The 22582-nt window shown below is 47.3% G+C and overlaps 1 protein-coding gene across 1 annotated transcript in view; it reads right to left on the reverse strand.

Moving 5' to 3' along the window:
• LOC129385568 (uncharacterized) overlaps positions 1 to 22582 on the reverse strand; it is a 54089-nt gene that overhangs the window by 1396 nt on the left and 30111 nt on the right. The window contains exons 6-8 of the mRNA XM_055072268.2: positions 14004 to 14127; positions 9226 to 9396; positions 843 to 980 (exon numbers count right to left, since the gene is read on the reverse strand). Coding sequence (XP_054928243.1) covers positions 843 to 980; positions 9226 to 9396; positions 14004 to 14127 — 433 coding nt within the window. The remainder of the gene's footprint in view (positions 1 to 842; positions 981 to 9225; positions 9397 to 14003; positions 14128 to 22582) is intronic.

A 22582-nucleotide genomic window follows, 5' to 3' on the forward strand; every position in this document is an offset into this window, starting at 1 on the left:
CCACGTCACTTGAGTTGTTGAGAAAATTGAATCGCCATTCCGGCTATCCGAAAGTGGATGTCCAGCGAAGCTTTTGAAAATCACCACTACAGCAGCTTAGGCTGGTGCAACGCTTTATTGATGGCTCGGATGCTTGTTCTGTTTAAACTTGTTCTTTGTTGAAATGTATGCTGTTCTCTGTGTTGTATGGGTGATGTCAGTGAATGCACGCACTGTTCGCTTCACTTTCCTGAGGGCTGGTATCCTCTGCCTTACGGGGGTGCGAGCCATTGCATTTTTGGCGTGCTCACGGGGGGTATGATCAATTGCTGCTTATGATAGGTGCTTGTTTAGAGCGTGTTCTTCAGTGAAACGCTCGCTGTTCTGTATTTGCATGCATGATTAGACTATGTACGCACGGTTCGCTACACTTTGCTGAGTGCTTGTAGCCTCTTCATTACGGAGGGGGGGGGGGGGGGGAGGATGAGCCATTGCATTTTTGCTTGCTTCGGGGGTTAGGAGCCATTTAGGAGCCATCTGTTAGGAGATTTTTGTTCACGGACAGACACGAAAAATGGCGACTACCGAAAGGCTAACAGCTCCGCTGTAAAAAAAAAGAAAACAAATAACATGTTCACGTATATGCCGCTGGCGAAAATTTACACCAGCTGCAACGTAGAGAAGTTACTTGGCTATTGCAATAATTATCCTGTTCTTGTTTGAATAAGTTCTGCGCGACCAGTTGGCGCCACCAACCCGGTCACCTTCTGTGTAACCTGGTAACCCGCAAACGGTAAAATGTTTGCGAAAAAAAAATTATCCAGGCGAATTACGACCACACGCTTGCCCTGCTATGTACTCACCCTTTCAGTGGCAGTGTGCAGGTAGTCCGTGAAGACGACTCTCTTCTTGTTACCGTCAGTCGGGAATCCACCGTACGTCAGGTGCGGTGCGCCCAACTTTTGCTTGGCTGTGTCGACGACCTGCGCCGATCCGCAGAGCTAGAACGGAACGCCAGCAGTCGACGTCGAATCAGTACCCTCGACGCCCATTAGTAAGCAAAAAGGCAGGGGCAGATCAGATGCACATGATGAAATTTAATGTGAGGCGAAAGTTTAATTGTAGCGGTTCGATAAATGCTAACGGTGTGCTAACATTTGAAACTTTCGAATAACGAATCGAATGTTCCCCTATTCGACTGCGTCTTCCAATCCAATAGTCGCTATCCGTAAATACGAAGGCCTTTCGAGCAGTTTCCGAATATTTGAAATCGCCAACTGTACGGGATCAAGCATAACAGCGGACGAAAAGTGCAATAAATTTCATCCAAGACTGCAGATAAATAGGAGAATTTAGATGCAGTGGAGAAGACTACGTCGCCCATGTAACCAGAATTTTCCTGCTAAACTACTGCCATACACACTCACCAACGAGTCCTAAGCGTGGGAATAAACAGCCTATTCTTTCCGAATGCTCAACTGGCGCTATTATTAAAGAACGATTCATAATGCGCCATATTATGACAATCTTGCTAACGCTGAACATATAGTAGTACGTGAAGCGCTGTTTATAGCAACGGTCAAATTGGCCTGCTCAATATTCGAAAATTATTCGACATTAGACTCACTTCGCTTCTGGCACTTTTCGATTTGTATTCAATTCGGTTTCAAAACTTCCCATTCACGTCCACTACCATTATCCACTATGTGCAACCAAATTCGATGCTTGCAATAATATTTATCATCGATACAGCGAAGAAGTGAGGACCATAAGGTGATGTATGATGGTTGTCGAGGGCTGAATGGTGATTAGAGGTGTGTACAGAAGAAATGTACGAGAGATACTGCACCTACCGTATACAAACACAGATAACGATTAGAGGGGTATCTCAAACGGACAAATGTGCTTAATGAAATGTGTATATTTTCTATGGTATTTGTAAGGGTTTTGTAAAAGCCTTGCGCACATAAAGTAGCGTATTTAAAGCAGCGTATATTCCATCAATTTCGTCCGTTGTAGCAGTGGTGTTAGATGGGACTTAGTGTTAGATCTTTATTGCTGAGTTACAGAGTTGTGAAGTTGGTACATTCGTTCTTGAAAGTTTGCTATTTTCCAAAATATTTAATAAGAAATTGACGGCATAAATGGAAAGTCTGCTTCCTATAATTACTTTAATTCGACTTCTTTTAAATGGAACAATTATCTCATCAAATTCGGCGCGGTGACTAGCGATAAAATATATTTCTCTGTTCCCATATACTTATGTAGCAACCCTTGAGCAAAAGCTTCAAACAGGAAATACTGAGCTCTTTCTCCTATTGTTTTCTTCTTCTCTCAGTGTTTGCTGTTTCACTTTAGGAGCTGTAAATGCGCCAAACGTCAAAATTCCAAGCAGTCCCCGCTCTCAGCCATGTCTGCCTGGCGGCAGGCATAGCGTGCTCCTCCAGATGGGATATTATGAAAAAAATGAAATGATATGTACAGCACACGACACACACCCAACCTAAACAAAACGCAGGATTAATGTCGTGAGTGGATATCCAATAGGATAAACGCTCCTGCTTGTTTGTGGTTCGTTACTATATTGATACGGGAATTACGCGGACGTCGAAGAAAAGGGAATGTGCTTATTTGCATACCATCTACAATGAGAAGCAGCCAAGCTGATTGCCAGCTCGTGCAGTGCTTCTTGACGATCGCGTTCAAGGAACCGTTGGAGCGTTCGTGCGGAGTAGCTGTGTTAAGAGAATTATACTGCATCCGGTATTCCAGCAAGCCCGGGCGGTTTGTCGGTTGAGCGGGGGCGTAAACCTGAGCTGCCAAATCGGCGGCGCCAGCTTGTGGTGCAAGGCTCAACCACACAAACACAGATCCAGATATACTATATTCTGCTCAGCTGTTGGTGTGAATTTTCGACCGCAGCGCAATCGTATTCACAATTACGCCGCCGCCGAAAATTGCACAAGCATCGAAGCAGAATACAGCAGGTTATTGCAATTTTAGCTCTGTGTTTTTCTGGTTGAGTTCTATGCCACCAGGTGGCTCCACAGCTCCGGCGTCACCGGCGTCACTGAGCGGCGTCACGGCAGCCGCTGAGTTTGTGTGGCATTGGCGGTGTGGTAAGGATTTAGCCGTGGCACATACACCATGTCAATCGGTAGTGAAGTAGGAGACGATGCTTTAGGATAGACCGGAGTGTTCACGCAGTTCACGGCGCTAATCTTGCGAATAACTTTGTATGGTCCCGTGTAGCGGTCGATGAGCTTCTCGCACAGGCTATGAACGTCGACAGGGCAACCAGAGCAGAACCAGAGTTCCAGGAGGAGAGTCCACGTCGCAGTGCCGGTTGTTGTAGCCTGCTTTCTGGGAGACTTGCCAAGCACAGTGCAGCGCGTGAGCGACCTGTGGAGGCATTGGGCTCGCGCGACAACGACGTGGTGGGGATATGCAGCAGGAACGGAACACAGGGAGCCGGAGGTAGCAGTGTGTCGAATGGCAACACCGGGTGGCGGCCATATATATAGAAGGAAGAACGGCCAATAGCCGGTGGCGTCATGGCGGGACGAAGTGCACCAAACGTGAAGGTAGGCATAGGCTGGTATCGCAATCGTGGCGTTCAAGATATGCAGATGTGGACAGCAAATCGGTTATTGTTCGGTTTAGCCGTCCGCTGTGGCCATTTGTTGGCGGATAGTAGGCGGTCGGCAGTTCATGCATTGCAGAGCAAATGCGAAGAATGTCTTCGACAACTTGGGACACGAATGAGCGGCCACGGTCCGTAACCAGCACCATGCTGAAGGATGGCGTGGTTAGAGAGCTTGGCGACGTCTCTTGCGCAGCTGCTTGGGTGGGCGCACGATGGCAAATATGGTCGCGTAGTCGGTCGCGACGGCAAGCCATTTATTGTCGAAGGCGGATGTAGGAAAGGCCCCAGCTGACCAAGGTCGACACGAAAGCATGCCTCTGGTGAGATGTCTACTGGCTGCAGCTCACCAGCAGGTGCTCTGACAGCGACCGCAGGCGGCCATGCAGTGGTGCACGCAACGGTAAAGGTCAGGCCAAGAGAACCGCCGACTCACGTCGTCGTATGTTGCAGACGCCGAGATGCCTAGCTATCGGTGGATCACGAAGATCTTGTAGAACGGTAGAATACGGAAGCACCGGGAAAGAAGTAGCAAAAATTCAGGGCCACCTGGCTGAAGATTGCGGCGGTACAGAATGCCATCGCGTATTGGACACAGCGGCGGAGAGAAGGGTCGGAATGACCAGAGCAGAGACTGGTCGTGATGAATTGCGATGAAACATTGCGGTGCTGTTCGGTGTCTATATTGTCCAAATCAGAGATAGCCAGTGCACAAGTATCGGCATCATGTTCAGGAGAGTCAGTCCTGTCCATCCGGTGACGTAAGAGGCCAGATGTGCATATTACAATAAACGAATACTCTTGGAGCTGAAGAGCTCAACGACAAATGCGGCTGCTCGGGTCTTTTAGAGAAGACAGCTAGCAAATGTCCCGGTGGACAGTAACGACTGAGAATCGACGGCAATACGAGTACGGACGGAATTTTGTGACCGCCCAGACTAAGTCTAGTTTCGTTCCGGAGTGTAAAGGTGGCGACTGACATATCAAATGACTCGTTCCTGTTTATGCTGATGCTGGGCGAGGACAGCTCCTTTGCCATGTTCACTGGCATTGATGAGAACTTCAGTGGGCACTGATGGCTGGAAATGGGCTAGTATAAGTGGTGAGGTGTGCCACTCGATCAGCGTGGAGAACGCGGCGGCTTGTTAGTGCCCTCAAACCGCAATGGTTGCTGAGTGGCTATGGTGTTGGGCTGCTGAGCACGAGGTCGCGGGATCGAATCCCGGCAACAGCGGCCGCATTTCGATGGGGGCGTTTCGCGACTAATCCGTTGAGGGAAGGGCGCATGTGCCGTCGCGCCGTGAAAAAAAGGCGGATTCAGGACAGAGCGATGGCTCATACACCCGTATGGCCGATGCTACAAGCAGTGACTCATCAATGGCTCATACCCCCCAAAGGGCGATTTGTGATTGAGTTTTCGCGTAAAGAAAATATGTTTTATCATACGTTCAAATTATTTTCTCGTACATTCAAATTACAGTCCGAAGCTATCATGTCTGTAGGTTGTGTGTAAGTCGGACTTTACGAATTTTCTGACGCTTTTTTTTTTGTTTAGATATTCAATTATTTTGGTAACTGTGCGCCACGCGGTGGGCATAAGTGGCTGTGGTTCGGGATGATTTTTTTTTTTTTTTCTGACGGACAACGTCGCCGACGGCGGGCGCTGACGCTAGGTTTTCTGCGGCACGGTGCCCTTAATGCTATCGCGTTAAAACTTGAAGTGGCAGGCACCAACACCTTTTCGAGGCGGCGGCGAAGTCGAGCACTCATTAAGGAAATGCGGATACCAGCGTCGACAACTGCAGGCACAGTTGTACCGTGAAACTTCAGCGAAGCTTCGTCATGTCGGCAATGCAAGGAGAGGATCTGCAGCTGAAGTCGACGATGCAGCATCACCTCTGAAAGCTGCGTCACGTAGCCTCCTGTCCACATTGGGCGGCGAAGTCGGCCGTCGTGGGCAAGGAGACGGCCAACGGGACGGGTGACCTCGTGGCGATGGCGAGCGGCTGTGGAGTGCAGTAGTGGCACCGGGTTTGTTGAAACGCTCAGACGGAGGTTGTGAGCGACGATAGGTAGTGTCAAAACGGCTAGAAGAGGCATATTGCGTTGTTCGCGACGACGATCATCGGTTATTACAACAGCGATCCACATGAGCGATACGACGGCAGTAGGAACAAATCAGGTGGTCATCAGCAGTCCTCCATTCTGCTGGATTGCGAGGGCAAGTATAAAACCGCTGGTCGTGAGGCGGCGATATTTGTCGATAGTCATTGGTCGTTGACCTGGAGACTGCGTCGACGGTGCGAACTTAGTCCCTGAGTTCCTGGCACTATGGCCACAACGAGAGGAACTTAAGGCGCGGAGGAATGGCCGAGGCGACAGGAGCGCTCGCTTCAATTTATTAGTGTACCATCCGTGTGAGCTCCGGCAGAGGCGGAGGCGAAACGGGAGAGCTGTCCTCGTACATGGAGGGTCACAGTGGTGTTCGGTAAGCGGACAAATGGCTTCGGCTTCTTAATACGGCGACCCTTGGCCTGTTCAAAGCGCCGGGAATCCTCAATGATGCCTTTGACGCTAGTGCATCAAGAGGCTGAACTTAAAGAGGCTGAAATCGTCGTCCGCTATGCCCTTCAAGACGTGTTCAACCTTGTAGGACTCGTACGTGTTAGCATCAGTGTTCTGAAGTAGTGCCAACACGTTCTGAATGTCGAATGCTTGAGCACGGGTGGCTAGCTCTTTCATTGCAGTGGCCTTCCCGCCGGCGGCCCTCCCGTACAAGTCGCGGAGTTGCTTCCTTGCAGACGTCCCAGCTTCCCAGCTCCTCTTCGTGGTCGACCGTATCTTTGGTGTTCCGTTGTGGTATAATAGCACGTTCGCAACCATGAGGCTCGGATCCCAGTGGTTGGGCTGACTCGCATGTTCGTAGCAGTCCAACCAATTTTCAACGTCAATGTCACTTGTAACGTAGAATGTTCCCGAGTTAGGAGGACGTGAAAGGACGATCGCTGGTGTTGCCGGTGCCGTTGATGGTGCACTCACCGACTTGCCCGCTATAGTGGAAACACTGCAGCGACGACCTCTGCGTAACTCCCGTGGTCGGGCGTCCTTGGACTCCGCTATACCTCCAACAATCTGATGCGTGGATTACCCGTACGTCGAGGTAAAGCGACAGTTTGTATTTATGGTGTACGTACAATTGGACAAAGCGATCGAGCCGACTGCCAGCTCGTGCAGCGCTTCTTCAACGCTTCGTCTTATTCGCGCTTAAAGGGACACTAAAGGTTAATATTAAGTCAACGTGGACTGTTGAAATACCATCCAAGAAACCTCGAAACGCTTGTTCCATGCAAAGGAGAGACTTACTAAAAGAGAAATCCGTTCTGAAGTTCAATCAGTTCAATTAGCCCGCCCTCCGATCGAGGAGTGGTGACCTCATGGTCTCATAGTGACATTGCGCCGTCGTTGAGTAAAACGGCGCCCGCAGACGGCGCTATACGGCTTTTCTTCGTAAAACGCAAACGCGCGGCCAGAAACAGAGCCAGGACAGAGCCGACAGCAGCGCGAAAGTGCAACTATGGTGGCTAGCGGAAGGGAAAGCGCACGACGATAAGCTGGTTCTTTATTTTATGACGCCAACTTTTACGCTCGTTGCAATGCACGATCCTCACAAACACATACTGGCTCGCGATGCTGGGTTCGACTTCAGCGATTTAAGGACTGATGAAGGGGACCTGCTGCTCAGGACTCGCGCTGCCGGCGTCGTTGCGTACTACTACGACGGCAGCTGTATCTCATGGCTGTACTACATATTCTCAGATTTTTAGCTTTTCCTTCGTGAAAACGGAATCCCGCACTCGCCGCCCTGTCTTGGACCTGCAGTGGTTCCTGCGCTTCGGAGAATGCAGGCAAGACCGACGGAACAGCGATACCGGAAAGCATTGCTTTGAAAGGCAATCCACACGACTTCAGTAAGTCGGCGTTGAAGTCGTAATCCTCTGGACGAAAGTACAGCGAGCACTCTATGCGATTTTTAGGCTCTTTGCCAACGCGCTGTGGCAGAGCTACAGCACTTAACTACTTCGAATGGAGAGGTTCACTCGTTGGCACACAGTGATAAGTAACGTTGGATTCGCCGCTGCAACTGCCCTTGGCCAAGTTCGCGCATCCCACGCTATCACATGGATGTGCCATTCTCGCTGCTTGTTCCAAATGCATGTATCGCGAGCCACCAGGACTAGGGCAGCACGACACAATAACGAAACAACTGAAACTCCAATGTGCGCGCGGTGCAGAGGCGAGCGCGCAGAGTCGAGCGAAAAGGAACCATTTCGACCACCCATACTACTCAAGGGTAACGTCAAAATGTTACTTTTTCTTAGAATCGAACAAAAGTAACAAGTATCATTTTCTTCTGTCTGATAACCTAATGAAATAATTTTTTAATACGAGTAGTTGAGTACTAGTGACATAAATTATGGTGAGGAGTACTTTCGTCATCGGGCTATTACCGGAATGTCGCGGGTGAGGGTCTCAAATTGTCTCATGCATTTACCTCAATCTCTCGGTTACGAAAGCTCTGTTCGCGATTATATTGACGCCTTAGATGTTCTAGAGCATTGCATTATCATTTTAACTTGACTTCATAGTAACATTTAGTGTCCCTTTAAGGCACCGCTGTCGCATATATGCGCGAACTCCACGCAACGACTGTGCGAGGAAGGCAAGTCGGACATGATGAGACGCTGGAACACTCCTGCTCGCTTTATGTTCCTCGCGCTGACCATTTACCACAATCTGTGTGTCGGATGCGCCCCCAAGGCTGTGTACAGCTAAAGAAAAGCTCTCGTTCGCAGGCTGCTTGCCTCGATCCCTGTGAAGACGATCACCCGCTGCCGCCACCCACCACTCGCAGAGAGGAAGAGCGAACAGAAAGGCTTTCTGAGAATTACTCCGAACTCTTCATGTCGCCCCTAGGGTCACCGCATATTCTCTATGAGCGCCCCTCCTCCCGTCCGCTCATCTAGGCACCGAGCGGGAACCTATTGCTGTCATTCAGAAGGTTTTATTACCGCCAACCCTCGCAAAATTGATCGGCTTGCCAGTGTTAAAGGCGGAACTTTTGAAAGTGCCCAATACTTTGTTCGTCTAGTGTGTGGTCGAGAAATGTGTTCGATTCGAAAACGCCTTCGTCATGCCTTCACAGATTATTTTTGTCAACTATTCCGTTAATAATGCGCTCTAGATAAAAGCACATAAAACACACACTTTAGTTTTCTTTATATATGTGCAACACTTTGGGGATATACGTAATTGCGGAACGGCTACTCGGCCACTTAAAGCATAACACTTGTCTAGTTGGGACCTATCGTATGGCACTTGCAACTCGCATTTTAATGTAACGAAATCGCTGCCTTTGTAAGTAGGTCACATGGATAGTCAGATCTTAGAAACGCTAGAAACAAAGAGAGAGAGAGAGAGGGAGATTGTGAAGAGGAAGGGGCACTATTTTCTGCAACCGTTTAGGGAGCATGGCTTAGCGCCTGAAATGCGAAGCCCGTACGACCCGTGCGACCCGTACGAAATCCTTGTCTGCGAAAACTCACCGCTTCCCTGCTTGTCAGGGAAGTTCCGTTGCATTTAGAGTAGATGGCGCTAGCCAGGTTGTTGTAGTCGCTGGTCAGCTCGTAAATCAGCGTGCCCATCTCGAACGAAAGTCCCAGCGTTGTTTCCTGTCTGTCAGTGGCGTTCCTTTTCAGCAGATGCCAGAGCTTGACCTGCAGACAGTTCCGCACGCGTTCGAATATCGCTACGCAGTACGATTCCATCCGCTGGCTACACTTTGTTGTGGTAGTTCCGTGCAGCAGAGCCAAAGCTACGCGACCCGCGTGTGCAGATTCTTGCGCGGTGAGATGTAGTGCCACAGTTCGGTGTCCGTTGGACGACTTAAACGGCCTTGACAAGTAGCCTTGTCAGCATGTGTTTACTGGCAAGCTTCTGTACAGGTTACAGGGTGTTTTGTTCCGCGATTTCACTTATAAGTTTTTAAGTAAAATATTTACTCAAGCTCTGCGATATCGAAAATAACGTTCTGCTCTTGTTCGAATGAAAACGCGCAGAGAAAAAGAAATTACTGAAATGCTTCCACACCGACATTAATTTGCATTTAAAAAGGACAAGCAATTGTTTCATTTGACACTGGTCGAATTTATACGTGTAGCCGGCACAGCCACAACACCGTGGACGATTCCCTTCTGCTTAGTGCTTCGTTCTTAGCGAAAATTGCGGCCATAGACTTGCTTGTCTCGTATCGTTCTAAACTGCTGTTGTGCGCGAAAGGAACAAATCAATTGGTGTTGAACATCCTTGGAATAGCGCGGAAGGTGTGCGGTAAACGTGCACCAGTTCTAATTAAGAAAAAGGCTACACTTACGAATAAGGAATGATCGATTACCTTTTGAATTCCATTAACGATTAATCACTGATCATTTCAGCCGTTAGTTGATTAATCGCTTTCTATGCAGGATTTTTTTATCGACTAATTGATTAATCGAGATTAATCGAGATTAATCGAGATACAAGATGAACTTCGTCTATACAACTACCAGCCATGCTCATCACGGCGGCTCAGCGGGGCGGCGCAAAGTGGCGGCGCCTTAATTAAGGTGAGGCAGGAATGCAGAAACAGTTGTTACCGTGCTTTAGGAACACTGTAACAGATACAAATATATTTATTTATCCCATTTCAATATTTCCTTTTAATTTTTTTTACGAGCACCGATTTCTGCCGCTCCTTCTATTATCTCTTTCAGAGACTCAATACCCCACGACCACCAGGCACGGTGGCTGACACACGGTCGCTTACAAGTGATTGACGGACGGCCGTGTCCCTGGCCTTGTGCACAGCACTCCTTTATTCTCAATTCGACACCCTCGACGCTAACACACCTTTGTCTCGTTGCCGCACCCGCCCGCCTTACGCCCTCTCCCATTTAGAAGAACCCCACCTATATATACTGTGGCGAGTCGCGTTGAAAAAGACAAGTCCACTTGTCGAAACGTTGGCTCCTGCTGTCCCCTTGTTCTCGTTTTCCTCATCATATTGAATTTCCATCTCCAGCCTTCCCCCTGTTTTCCCTGGACCGAGATTAACGTATTACTGTGCAGACTGTACAGGCTGACTGTCGATCTTGAATTCTTGTTTCCTTGCCAGGCTATTGAACATTACCTTTCTCTTGTGCATAATAATGCTCAACTCCGCTCTTACAGATTTTCGTTTAAGACTCTCAATCATTTGTTGTAATTCGTCCTCAGTTGTAATTCGTCCTGCTGAACAGGACAATATGGCATGCAAAACGAAGGTTGCAGAAATATTCGCCGTTGATCCTGACTCCTAAGCCTTCCCAGTCTAATAGATTGAATGCTTCTAAGCATGCAGTGAACATGATTGAAGGGATTGTCTCTCCTTATCTGACCCCTTTCTTGATAGATAATTTTCGACTTTTCTTGTGCAAAACCAAGATAGCTCTGTAATCTTTGTAGACATTTCCCAATCTTTTCATGTATACCTCCTGTATTCCTTGATTAAGCAATGCCTCCATTACTGCTGGCATATCTACTGAATCATTTCATACTGAATGCATTTTCATAATTTACGAAAGCCATATAGAGAGGTTGATTGTACACCCCAGATTTCTCACTTACCTGATTGATAATATAGATGTAATTCACTGCAGATTATCTGTTCCTGAAGCTGCCTGTTTTTTTTTGTGTGTGTGTATTGAGAGAGAGAGAGAGAGAAAACATTTATTTATCAGGAGTTTGGGCGACTTCCGCGCAGGGTGGAGCCCTTAGTTCAGGGCCCCATTGGCTCGCGCCACTCCGCGTGCCCGCCGGATCAGCCATCGCTGCTCTTGCGGGTCTGAGCTGGCCAGCGCAGTCTCCCAGGAGGAAGGGGAAGGTGAAGGAATAGGGGAGTAGCCCGGAGGGTGTGGGCACTCCCAGGTGCAGTGATATACTGTGGGCTTTGCTCCACAATAGGGACAGTATGAGGTATATTGTGTGGGGTGGAAGAGGTGAAGATAAAAGAGGCAGGGAAATGAATTAGTTTGAAGCTGTCGCCACGCGACGGCATCCTCTCGATTAAGGGAATTATGTGGGGGAGGGAAGTGTCTCCTGTTATCTCTGTAATATTGTAGAGTTTCAGTGTAGTTCAGTGGTTCTGTCGGTGCGTCGTCTGGGTTGGACAGCTCTTCCAATGGCGCCCGGTTAGCGAGCTCTCGGGCTACCGCATTAGCGCGTTCATTACCATGGAGAGAGGCGTGTCCAGGTGTCCAGACGATACGCACCCTGTGTAACGCTGTGGGGTGTAATGATGCAAGGATGCGGTGTGTGTAGGGTGTCACCCTCCCTTGTGCCAAAGTCCTGCAGGCGGTCTGAGAATCAGTGACCACTGTGATAGGTCCATCCGGCGCCGGCATGGTTGAAGCGTGTACGATGGCTAGGGCAATAGCAGCCTCTTCCGCCGTGCCACTCTCCACAGTGTTGAGCGTTGCCGAAGCTCTCAGAATGTCTGCACTATCTAGTACGACTAGGCATAGGGCGCGTTTCTGTGGGTAGCGGGCCACGTTGGTGTACAGGACTGGAGTGTTTGATTTGTCATCGCCAAATAGGCGAGCGAAGGCTTGTGCTCTTGCCTTTCGTCGACCTTTATGACGGTCAGGGTGCATATTCCGGGGAATTGGGGCCACGTGAATTTTGTTGCGAATGCTAAGCGGAAGAAGTGTGCGGTTTTCCTGTTGTGGTTGTCTTGGTATTTGGTATCCTAGCCGGGATAGAATGTGGCACCCTTGCATTGTTCGTTGCAGACGTTGCAGTTGGCTGTTAAAATGACCTTCAACTAGTTCGCGGATGGTGTTGTGCACCCCCAGTCGTAGTAAGAGCTGCGTAGACGCATGTTGGGGTAGTCCCAGCGCTGCCTTTAGTGCCGTACGGAGGAGGGTGTCCATCTGGTGCATCTCAGTCTGAGTCAGATTATGATAGGGCAGGTGGTAGGTTAATCGGCTAATTATGAGGGCTTGCACGATTCGGAGTACGTCTTTTTCTTTCAGTCCTTGTCGGCGGTTTGTAATGCGCTTTATCATGTGCGTTATTTGGGTAAGTTGTTGGCGGAGCATGTGTAGGGTATGTGTGGCCTTCCCGTTGTGTTGTATGTGAAGTCCTAGTACACGTAGTCTGTCAACCCTTGGAATAACGTTGCCATCGAGATGCAATGTGATGGCTGGTGGAAAATCGGCCTTGTTCCGTTTTTTGAATACAAGCAGGAGCTCCGACTTCTCAGCTGCGCATGTGAGTCCTCCGGCTGTTGCGTACTCTTGAACTATATTTACGGCTTCCTGTAGTGCGTCTTGCATGGCGCCGTCTGATCCTGTGGTCACCCAGATTGTAATATCATCGGCGTACAGGGCGTGCTGCACGTTCGGAAGTTTGTCGAGGAGCGGTGGTAGCTTTGCCATCGCCACGTTGAACAGGGTGGGTGAGAGAACCGAACCCTGGGGAGTCCCTCTGCCGGAAAGATTTATGATATCCGACCGAATATCACCTAGGCCGATGGTGGCTGTTCGGTCGGATAAAAAGGCTTGAAGTGTTGCCCTGATTCTATTGGAAGTTATTTTGGTGAACATTTAATGCAATACAGAAAGCTAGCTAGAATGGACCTATATTTACCTAATTCTTTGACGTGACCCTTCTTATCTAATAGATAAGTATTATGATGGCATTCTTCCCGCTCTCTACACTACAAGGCAGCAAGCATTTCCAGCATAATATCTCCCCCATCTTTCATTAAATTCTCTATTGTTCCGTAGTCTCCTGCCGCTTTTCTCAAGGGACATGTCTTGCAAGGCCCTTCTAACTTCATCGCTAATAATAGAAAGAGCATTACTTCCAATGTAGGTTGCCTTGGTGCCTTACCTTCCACTTCAATTTCTGCTTCGAAAATGAGCCAAGTTATGGTTTCATCCTTTTCCTCTCTGTTATCTCCACTTTCCTGTTCGAAAGCTGTATGTTCGTTTATGAGTACCAGCCCGAATTCACTTGCTTTTACCCTTACTGCGTCCAGGTTCTGTTTCATCTTCGCTAATTTTGAATAAATCTGTCAATGAACCTCGCGCTTTATAGTTACCTGGGTCAGTTGATTCCTGTAAATGTAAATACTCTTTAGCAAACTTCACGTGGTTGGTCTTGGCCGTCACCTCCCAAAGGAAGCAGGTGATTACGGCCCATGCGGTTGAGACCGGCCGTGGCTTATGCTTGCAAAATGTGATTATAGATGAACTCAATGCCAGGACGTAATTAGAAATTGTACAGGTTGAAGCAAACGTACCAAGCTCGGCTGTTTCGCCTGTGGCGAACTAGAGAGAACGTTCGGAGGCACGGCGCGGCAGCTCTCTCTACTCTCCGCCGCGCTGACTGAAGCTATGGCGATGACCGTGTCCACGGCGAATGAACTGCGGGCAACAGAGCGCAGGAAATCCATATTTCGCATCCTCCTTGTGAAGAGAGTAACCATGCCTTCACTCATTAAAACCGTTTACGCCCTTTGGGGCTTTTTTTCGCAACAGTAACCGTCATCTGCCTTGCTTGCGTTTCTTTAAAACTCGGCGGTCGCTACTCCTGACCTGGAAGTACTGGAAGCCGCTCGTGACCTGGAAGTACTGGACGCCGCTGGTGACCTGGAAGTACCGGGCTCGCCGCGTTAAGAAAATGCGGGCAAGACAGATGAAGATTATTGTTGCGGGACAAAATACGACTCAGAATGCGTAAACCTTTCTTTAAGTGTTCCACTAAGGGAGTGCTCGTGACGCCCTTTTTTACGGGAGTAACTGCACACAAATCCATTTTCGGTTTAGAGAGCAATTCACTCTTAAAACTGTTTCAACCTTTTGGGGCTCATGTTGTGGCACAACAGTAATCGTCATCTACCTTTCTTCGGTTTCCTTTCTTGAAAGCTCTGCGCTACTTTCATGTCGAGAATGCTGTGTCACGCTGATAACGCGCAAGCCGTTCTTGACTTGGAAGTACCGGGCTCCCCGGATTAAAGAAAGAAAATGCGGGCAAGACAGATGACGATTATTGTTCTGGGATGAGATGAGCCTCAAAGGATGCAAAGTGTTTTTAAGAGTGTAGTACTGTTCAATAGAGGAAAGTCGCCAGCAATGTCCTTGACAAAGGGAATACTGGTGACGCCTTTCTTTGTGTAGTAGTAACTGCACGCATGTCCGTTTTATTTTTTATTTTTGATGGCTTCGTACTTCGGCCGCATCATGATGGAGGATGAATGGAAAATTACAGCAGAAACTTCCTAGTGCGACTTCTCAGATAGCGAATCGGCATTATATCCAGTTGGTCTCCTTGCACTCATGCAACGAATGATTGACTTAGTGGCTGAGTTATGCACACGGCGGATGACGCAACGCATAGGCGACAAATACGGGGGGCAGGAGGGCCTCCGGGGCCTGAGCCTCCACCACACTTTACCACAAAAAAGGGGCATCCCCCGCCCCTTCGGCAATGCCGAAGCCTACACCCCCCTCCTGAGATGTCGTTATGAGAGTTTTGTTACCTCCATCATTTGAGGCTGCTCTTTAGTTGCCTATACCTTTTCAGTTAAAATATTATTGCGTCTAAATGCTTACTGCATCGTTGTTGGCGCGGACGTGCACGGCTAGTGATTCATACTACAGCTTTATTGCTGCAAATCCTGACAATAGGAGGACAAGCGCATTAGGAGCAACAGAGGCGACTACCTTATCCGTATTTTTTCACAACATTTAAGAAAAATTTATGCTGCGAACACCATGCACAGACACAAAATATCTAAATATATACACAGGCCAAAGCTTACTATATTTCTTTAAAAAAACAGTTAGCCAACTAACAAAACTTTCTATTTGCAGGGATAGCCTGTGCCTAGAAAATGAATATCTTGCTCTATGTTCACCTCACTTCAAGTTTGTTGCCGTGTTTTTAGGATGCTGAAAAAAAAAATCTGCAGACTTCAGTGAACCCTTCGGCAGAGTCTTTTATCAGCGGCGTGTGAAATGTGCGTGAATGACACGTGCCTCAGTGTTACTTCTTATTCCAGTAGGCAGCGCTAACGACTCATGATCGAAAAAAAAAAACCTCTTCTAATAATTGAGTACATTTATTTGGAATGGAAACATTGCCACTTGAATGCAGAGGTAATAAATATATATAGTTTACTCAGTAACCGAAATGCGGCCAAGCTGGATTCGATAGAAATCGGAATCAATAGTAGTAAAAAAAAATTATGAGGTTTTACGTGCCAAAACCACTTTCTGATTATGAGGCACGCCGTAGCGGAGGACTCCGGAAATTTCGACCACCTGGGGTTCTTTAACGTGCGGAAATGCGGCCGCCGTGGCTGGGATTCGATCCCGCGACCTCGTGCTCAGCAGCCTAACACCATAGCCACTGAGCAACCACGGCGGGTATCAATTGTAGTCACCCGAAGCAGTATTAGTGATTGCGAAGCCATAGCCTCCAATAGGAAGCTACGGCTTATATATATAGGAGGCTATGGCGAAGCATAAGACAAAGACACTTATTCCAAATGAACAATGCAACGAGGTGACACGAAGTTTCTTCAAGTGCGACGTTTACTAAAGGTTATATTATAGTATATATATATATATATATATATATATATATATATATATATATATATATATATATATATATATATATATATATATATATATATATATATTTCCGCCTCCCGGAAAGATGCAAACTTTCCGCCTATGACGCAATACATCGAGGATACCATAATGGGCTGGAAGCATTGCAAAAAACCTGATGCAGTTATATAATTTGTGAACCTAATTATACTCGGAATTAATCTTATTGAGCGAAATAATGTCATTGTAGATAATCGGGATTAGGGTTAAGCAATGTAATATGAATTGACCTTCATTAACCTTATTATTCATGACCGGGCATAAGTCATGTGTACGTAATTAATCTCCATTAGACTTAAGTCGGCTTAATTAACGCGGATTACTTTTCATACATTTAATGTTGATCTTATTCTTAATCTTTCAGGCTTGTTCAATCTAAAGTAGCCTCAAATAATCTTGATTAGGCTTAAGTAGTTATATAACCTAAATCATTTTGATTAGCATCACTATTCTCAGTCACCCGTCATTACGCTTAAATAATTTCATTTTAATCTCCGATACGCTTCCTTGCTCTTCACTAGTCTCAGGGAGCTTTATTAAGGCTTACATAATTTCACTATAGCAACCCTTCTTAGTCTTTTATTAGCCCTAATTGCTCCTAAAAGAACAGTAAAGGCAAATATTAGGTAAACTAAAGCGATAGATTGGTGCTCAAGAAGTCTAAGGTAATTGGGAAATTGAAATAAATGCAGGATAGGAGTCGACATTCTCTCGGGACATTAAAGTAATAGCATGATGGTGAATGCACTCCTCATTGTAATTCCATTTTTAGTGCTCAGCCCCCGCTAATAAAAGATCGTTGATATGCATCATAAGACGACAGAAAATGGTATTTGTCCGGTTCTGTTTGATTGTTCAGGATAGAGAACAACTTATTAATGTTACCCTTGACAACGACACGGGCGGCCGAAAGATTGCGTTTCCTCTTCTCCTTGCCGCCTGCGCTTTCGTGTTCGAGTAGTTGCCTTATCGCGTAGTGCAATCTTTGCTGGCTCGCGAAACTCGCACAACCTGCGAGTAGCAGAGATTGCCGCGTCCGTGCGATGTCGCGGGATTACCGAACGGTCCGACGCCACGTGACCAGGAGCAGATGCAGCGGCGAATCGAACGCTCTATTGGCTCGGTTTTCCTATGGCCGCGCGTTTGCTTTTTGCGCAGAGATCCGTAGCGCCCCCTGTCGAGCGCAGTGTTACTCACCGACGGCAGTGAAGGGCACTGATGGCATATGCAACGTCACGTTCTTCCCGCTCAGGGGCAAACGATTTGACTTGCGTTAAACATATGCGGACCCTCCAGACGCAATTTTTTGTTAGGCAATCTTTTCATGGCACGAATCAAGCGTTGCGAAGTTTCCGGAATGGTATCGAATTGTACAAGTCGACTTACTATTTTCCTTCAACGCCCCTTTGATACTTTAGTACTCACTAGATGTAGTCATAAGCACAAATCTCAGTAGACCATGCGCAGTCATCAAGCCTTCTCATATATAGCCCCGTAGGACTCCATGTATACCTAACTAGGGCGTCGTGTCCCACGTTACAGACAGACGGACGGATGGACAGATTGCCATGGGAAGTGGCCCCAAAATGCTTACGCGTTAAAAACGTTCGTGTACTGTGCATTGAGTGCACGTTAAAGAACTCCAGGTGGTCCAAATTAATCCGGAGTGTACCCTGCCATGAATACTTTGTTTAGCGCAAAACGACAGAGACAAGAAAGACGACAGGACAAGGCGCTACTCTCAACTGACATCATTTTATTGCGTCACTCCTTTATAGACCGCTCAAACCAGAGGAACATGCGCAGTGAGCACCATGCGGTGGAGCCACCAACATCCGATCCCAAGAGCGCACTCATGCGACAGAATCCAAAAAACCAAATTCAGCGCTGTACAAGGTTAAGGAAGGCACACTAATGCACTGTGACCCCAATGACTGAATGAAAAAAGCTTCCGATAACTCTCGGGCGGTGGTGTCACGGCTCTTTTTCAAAATCGTGGTATCACGAAACATGGGTTTGCACTTGCATGTTTTACAATGCTGAGCCAAATGGGAACCTGTGCCTGTTGGTATGGATCGCTCATGTTCTCTAAGGCGCTCGTTAACACAGCGGCCTGACTGCCCTACATACACTTTGCCACATGACAAGGGAATCTTATAAACCACACCGACTCTGCAATCTACAAACTTCACGTGGTTCTTTTCACAATCAGGTTTTTTACTTGTTTTGGAAATACGGCTGCACAACATTGACAGTTTCTGAGGAGCGGAAAACACTACCGGAATTTGATATCTAGTGGCGATATTCTTTAGATTGTGAGCCACTCTGTGGCAATACGGCACAACTTCAGGCCTCTTCTTTTGTATGATGCGGTTACTTTTGTGCCGCTTCCCTTTCAGTTTCTGAAGCAATACCTCCGAGACTGACGTCACCACCACACTTGGGTAACCAGCAGCCTGCAGCCTATTTAACTGAGCAATGAAACTCATTTTCGCAGAGTGATGACAAGATTTCATTAAGGAAGATTCTAAACACATCAAAGCAATGGCGCGTTTCACAGTCTTTGAGTGCGCAGACGCGTAAGGTAAAAGTTCCTTACGTGCACGTGGCGAATACATCCAACAGGCGTGGCCTGTTTGTAAGGAAAGCTGCAAATCTAAAAACTGGAGTTTTCCGTCCCTAGATAGCTCATGTGTGAAAGTTAATCCTTTGCCATTGTCATTGAACAGAGTTAAAATATCAGCTACCGTCACGGAGCAGTCATTGTTAGTCTGTTTCATCACAACAAGAAAATCGTCAACATATCTAAAAATTTGAACTGAGTCATTGTTTAAGGCACTCTTAAGAGCGCGGTCGACAAACGATAAAAAGATATTACAAAGAGCAGGCGCCACACATGAACCAATACACACACCATTTTTCTGGATAAAAAGGTTGTTTTCGAACCGGATAAAAGTTGCACTTAAATAAAATTCAAGAAGGGACATGAAACTTTCCGAAGACAACCCGGTCACATTGCGAAAATCTACCTCGCCACTTTCTTCGATGCACGTCATCACACTGCGAAATAGCTCATCATGCGGTATTGAATAGTAAAGATCTTCGACGTCAACAGAAAAAATGTCAGCTACTGAATGGTTGTCTTCCAGAAAGGAAACAACATCGAAAGAATCCTTTATGGCATACGGATCGTCAATAGTTAAATGCTTCAATTGTTTTTGCAAAAAGCGGCTAACCAAAACCTGCCAACAGTTGTTTTCACTGACTATTGTACGGAAAGGCACATCCTGTTTGTGCGTTTTTGCAGTGAAAAAAACCTCTAGAGCAAGTACCTTACATTGTTTTACATTTTTCACAATCTTGGTGAGGCCCATATTTTCCAACAAAGAAATGGCTTTGCGTTTTACCTTCTGAGCTTTCTCATTTGCCAGAATGAAGTTCTTGTTGACAGCCTCAATGGCTTTTTTGTTGAAGACAGCAGACGGAGCTATCACAAACCCGCCCTCTTTGTCACTGAGTAACAGCCGAAGTTCATTGTCTCTAAAGAAAGATACTGTCCTGTTGATCACAGCTGTCGAAGGTGGTGGTCTCCCGGTGACGGTCCTACGAAGGCAGTCCACCCCATCGAGGAGGCACCGCTCCTGGTCCTCTAGTTCTGCTTTCCTTGCGATACGCCTGTTCAAAGCCAGTAGCTCATGTGCAGGAATTCTTGGTTCCGTGCTATACTTCGGCCCATTCTTTAACAATGCAGCAACTTCGTCAGGAAGCCTGGCGTCACCGAGTACCTGGAAACCAGCGGTGACAGGTTGCGTTTGTTCCTTTCTGCGCGGGAGTCTGGACCGGAGGAGTAGCAGCAGCTGTGTCCACCAGAATTCTGTAGTCTGAGTTGATAGACGTCTGTAGAGACGAAACTTCTTCTCAGCCACAATAGGCGCATCGCGCGAGCAGCAGACAGCTCTCAACCAGTCGTACAGAAGGCGTACCTGCCGCCAAATTTTCGAAGAATCCGACACATTCGCCGCACGTGACCGACGGAAGGTCTGACGTTCCCGAAGAGACTCGCCACGTCTTGAGGAACATGTCCATTCTTCATGCAGAACGTAAGCATCCTTGCACGGCACACAGCAAAAGCTATGTGACTGACCAGAACAGCAGGATCAGGAGATGACACAGACACACAAATATCAGGGCCCACAGTAGAAGAAAGATAGTTCAGCACAATGCGTTGGCGGGCTAGTTGGTGCGAATCCATGAATACTTTGTTTAGCGCAAAACGACAGAGACAAGAAAGACGACAGGACAAGGCGCTACTCTCAACTGACATCATTTTATTGCGTCACTCCTTTATAGACCGCTCAAACCAGAGGAACATGCGCAGTGAGCACCATGCGGTGGAGCCACCAACATCCGATCCCAAGAGCGCACTCATGCGACAGAATCCAAAAAACCAAATTCAGCGCTGTACAAGGTTAAGGAAGGCACACTAATGCACTGTGACCCCAATGACTGAATGAAAAAAGCTTCCGATAACTCTCGGGCGGTGGTGTCACGGCTCTTTTTCAAAATCGTGGTATCACGAAACATGGGTTTGCACTTGCATGTTTTACAATGCTGAGCCAAATGGGAACCTGTGCCTGTTGGTATGGATCGCTCATGTTCTCTAAGGCGCTCGTTAACACAGCGGCCTGACTGCCCTACATACACTTTGCCACATGACAAGGGAATCTTATAAACCACACCGACTCTGCAATCTACAAACTTCACGTGGTTCTTTTCACAATCAGGTTTTTTACTTGTTTTGGAAATACGGCTGCACAACATTGACAGTTTCTGAGGAGCGGAAAACACTACCGGAATTTGATATCTAGTGGCGATATTCTTTAGATTGTGAGCCACTCTGTGGCAATACGGCACAACTTCAGGCCTCTTCTTTTGTATGATGCGGTTACTTTTGTGCCGCTTCCCTTTCAGTTTCTGAAGCAATACCTCCGAGACTGACGTCACCACCACACTTGGGTAACCAGCAGCCTGCAGCCTATTTAACTGAGCAATGAAACTCATTTTCGCAGAGTGATGACAAGATTTCATTAAGGAAGATTCTAAACACATCAAAGCAATGGCGCGTTTCACAGTCTTTGAGTGCGCAGACGCGTAAGGTAAGGGCAGGTACGCCTTCTGTACGACTGGTTGAGAGCTGTCTGCTGCTCGCGCGATGCGCCTATTGTGGCTGAGAAGAAGTTTCGTCTCTACAGACGTCTATCAACTCAGACTACAGAATTCTGGTGGACACAGCTGCTGCTACTCCTCCGGTCCAGACTCCCGCGCAGAAAGGAACAAACGCAACCTGTCACCGCTGGTTTCCAGGTACTCGGTGACGCCAGGCTTCCTGACGAAGTTGCTGCATTGTTAAAGAATGGGCCGAAGTATAGCACGGAACCAAGAATTCCTGCACATGAGCTACTGGCTTTGAACAGGCGTATCGCAAGGAAAGCAGAACTAGAGGACCAGGAGCGGTGCCTCCTCGATGGGGTGGACTGCCTTCGTAGGACCGTCACCGGGAGACCACCACCTTCGACAGCTGTGATCAACAGGACAGTATCTTTCTTTAGAGACAATGAACTTCGGCTGTTACTCAGTGACAAAGAGGGCGGGTTTGTGATAGCTCCGTCTGCTGTCTTCAACAAAAAAGCCATTGAGGCTGTCAACAAGAACTTCATTCTGGCAAATGAGAAAGCTCAGAAGGTAAAACGCAAAGCCATTTCTTTGTTGGAAAATATGGGCCTCACCAAGATTGTGAAAAATGTAAAACAATGTAAGGTACTTGCTCTAGAGGTTTTTTTCACTGCAAAAACGCACAAACAGGATGTGCCTTTCCGTACAATAGTCAGTGAAAACAACTGTTGGCAGGTTTTGGTTAGCCGCTTTTTGCAAAAACAATTGAAGCATTTAACTATTGACGATCCGTATGCCATAAAGGATTCTTTCGATGTTGTTTCCTTTCTGGAAGACAACCATTCAGTAGCTGACATTTTTTCTGTTGACGTCGAAGATCTTTACTATTCAATACCGCATGATGAGCTATTTCGCAGTGTGATGACGTGCATCGAAGAAAGTGGCGAGGTAGATTTTCGCAATGTGACCGGGTTGTCTTCGGAAAGTTTCATGTCCCTTCTTGAATTTTATTTAAGTGCAACTTTTATCC

The sequence above is a fragment of the Dermacentor andersoni genome, chromosome 7 (genome assembly GCF_023375885.2).
Source record: "Dermacentor andersoni chromosome 7, qqDerAnde1_hic_scaffold, whole genome shotgun sequence".
Classification (NCBI taxonomy): Eukaryota; Metazoa; Arthropoda; class Arachnida; order Ixodida; family Ixodidae; genus Dermacentor; species Dermacentor andersoni.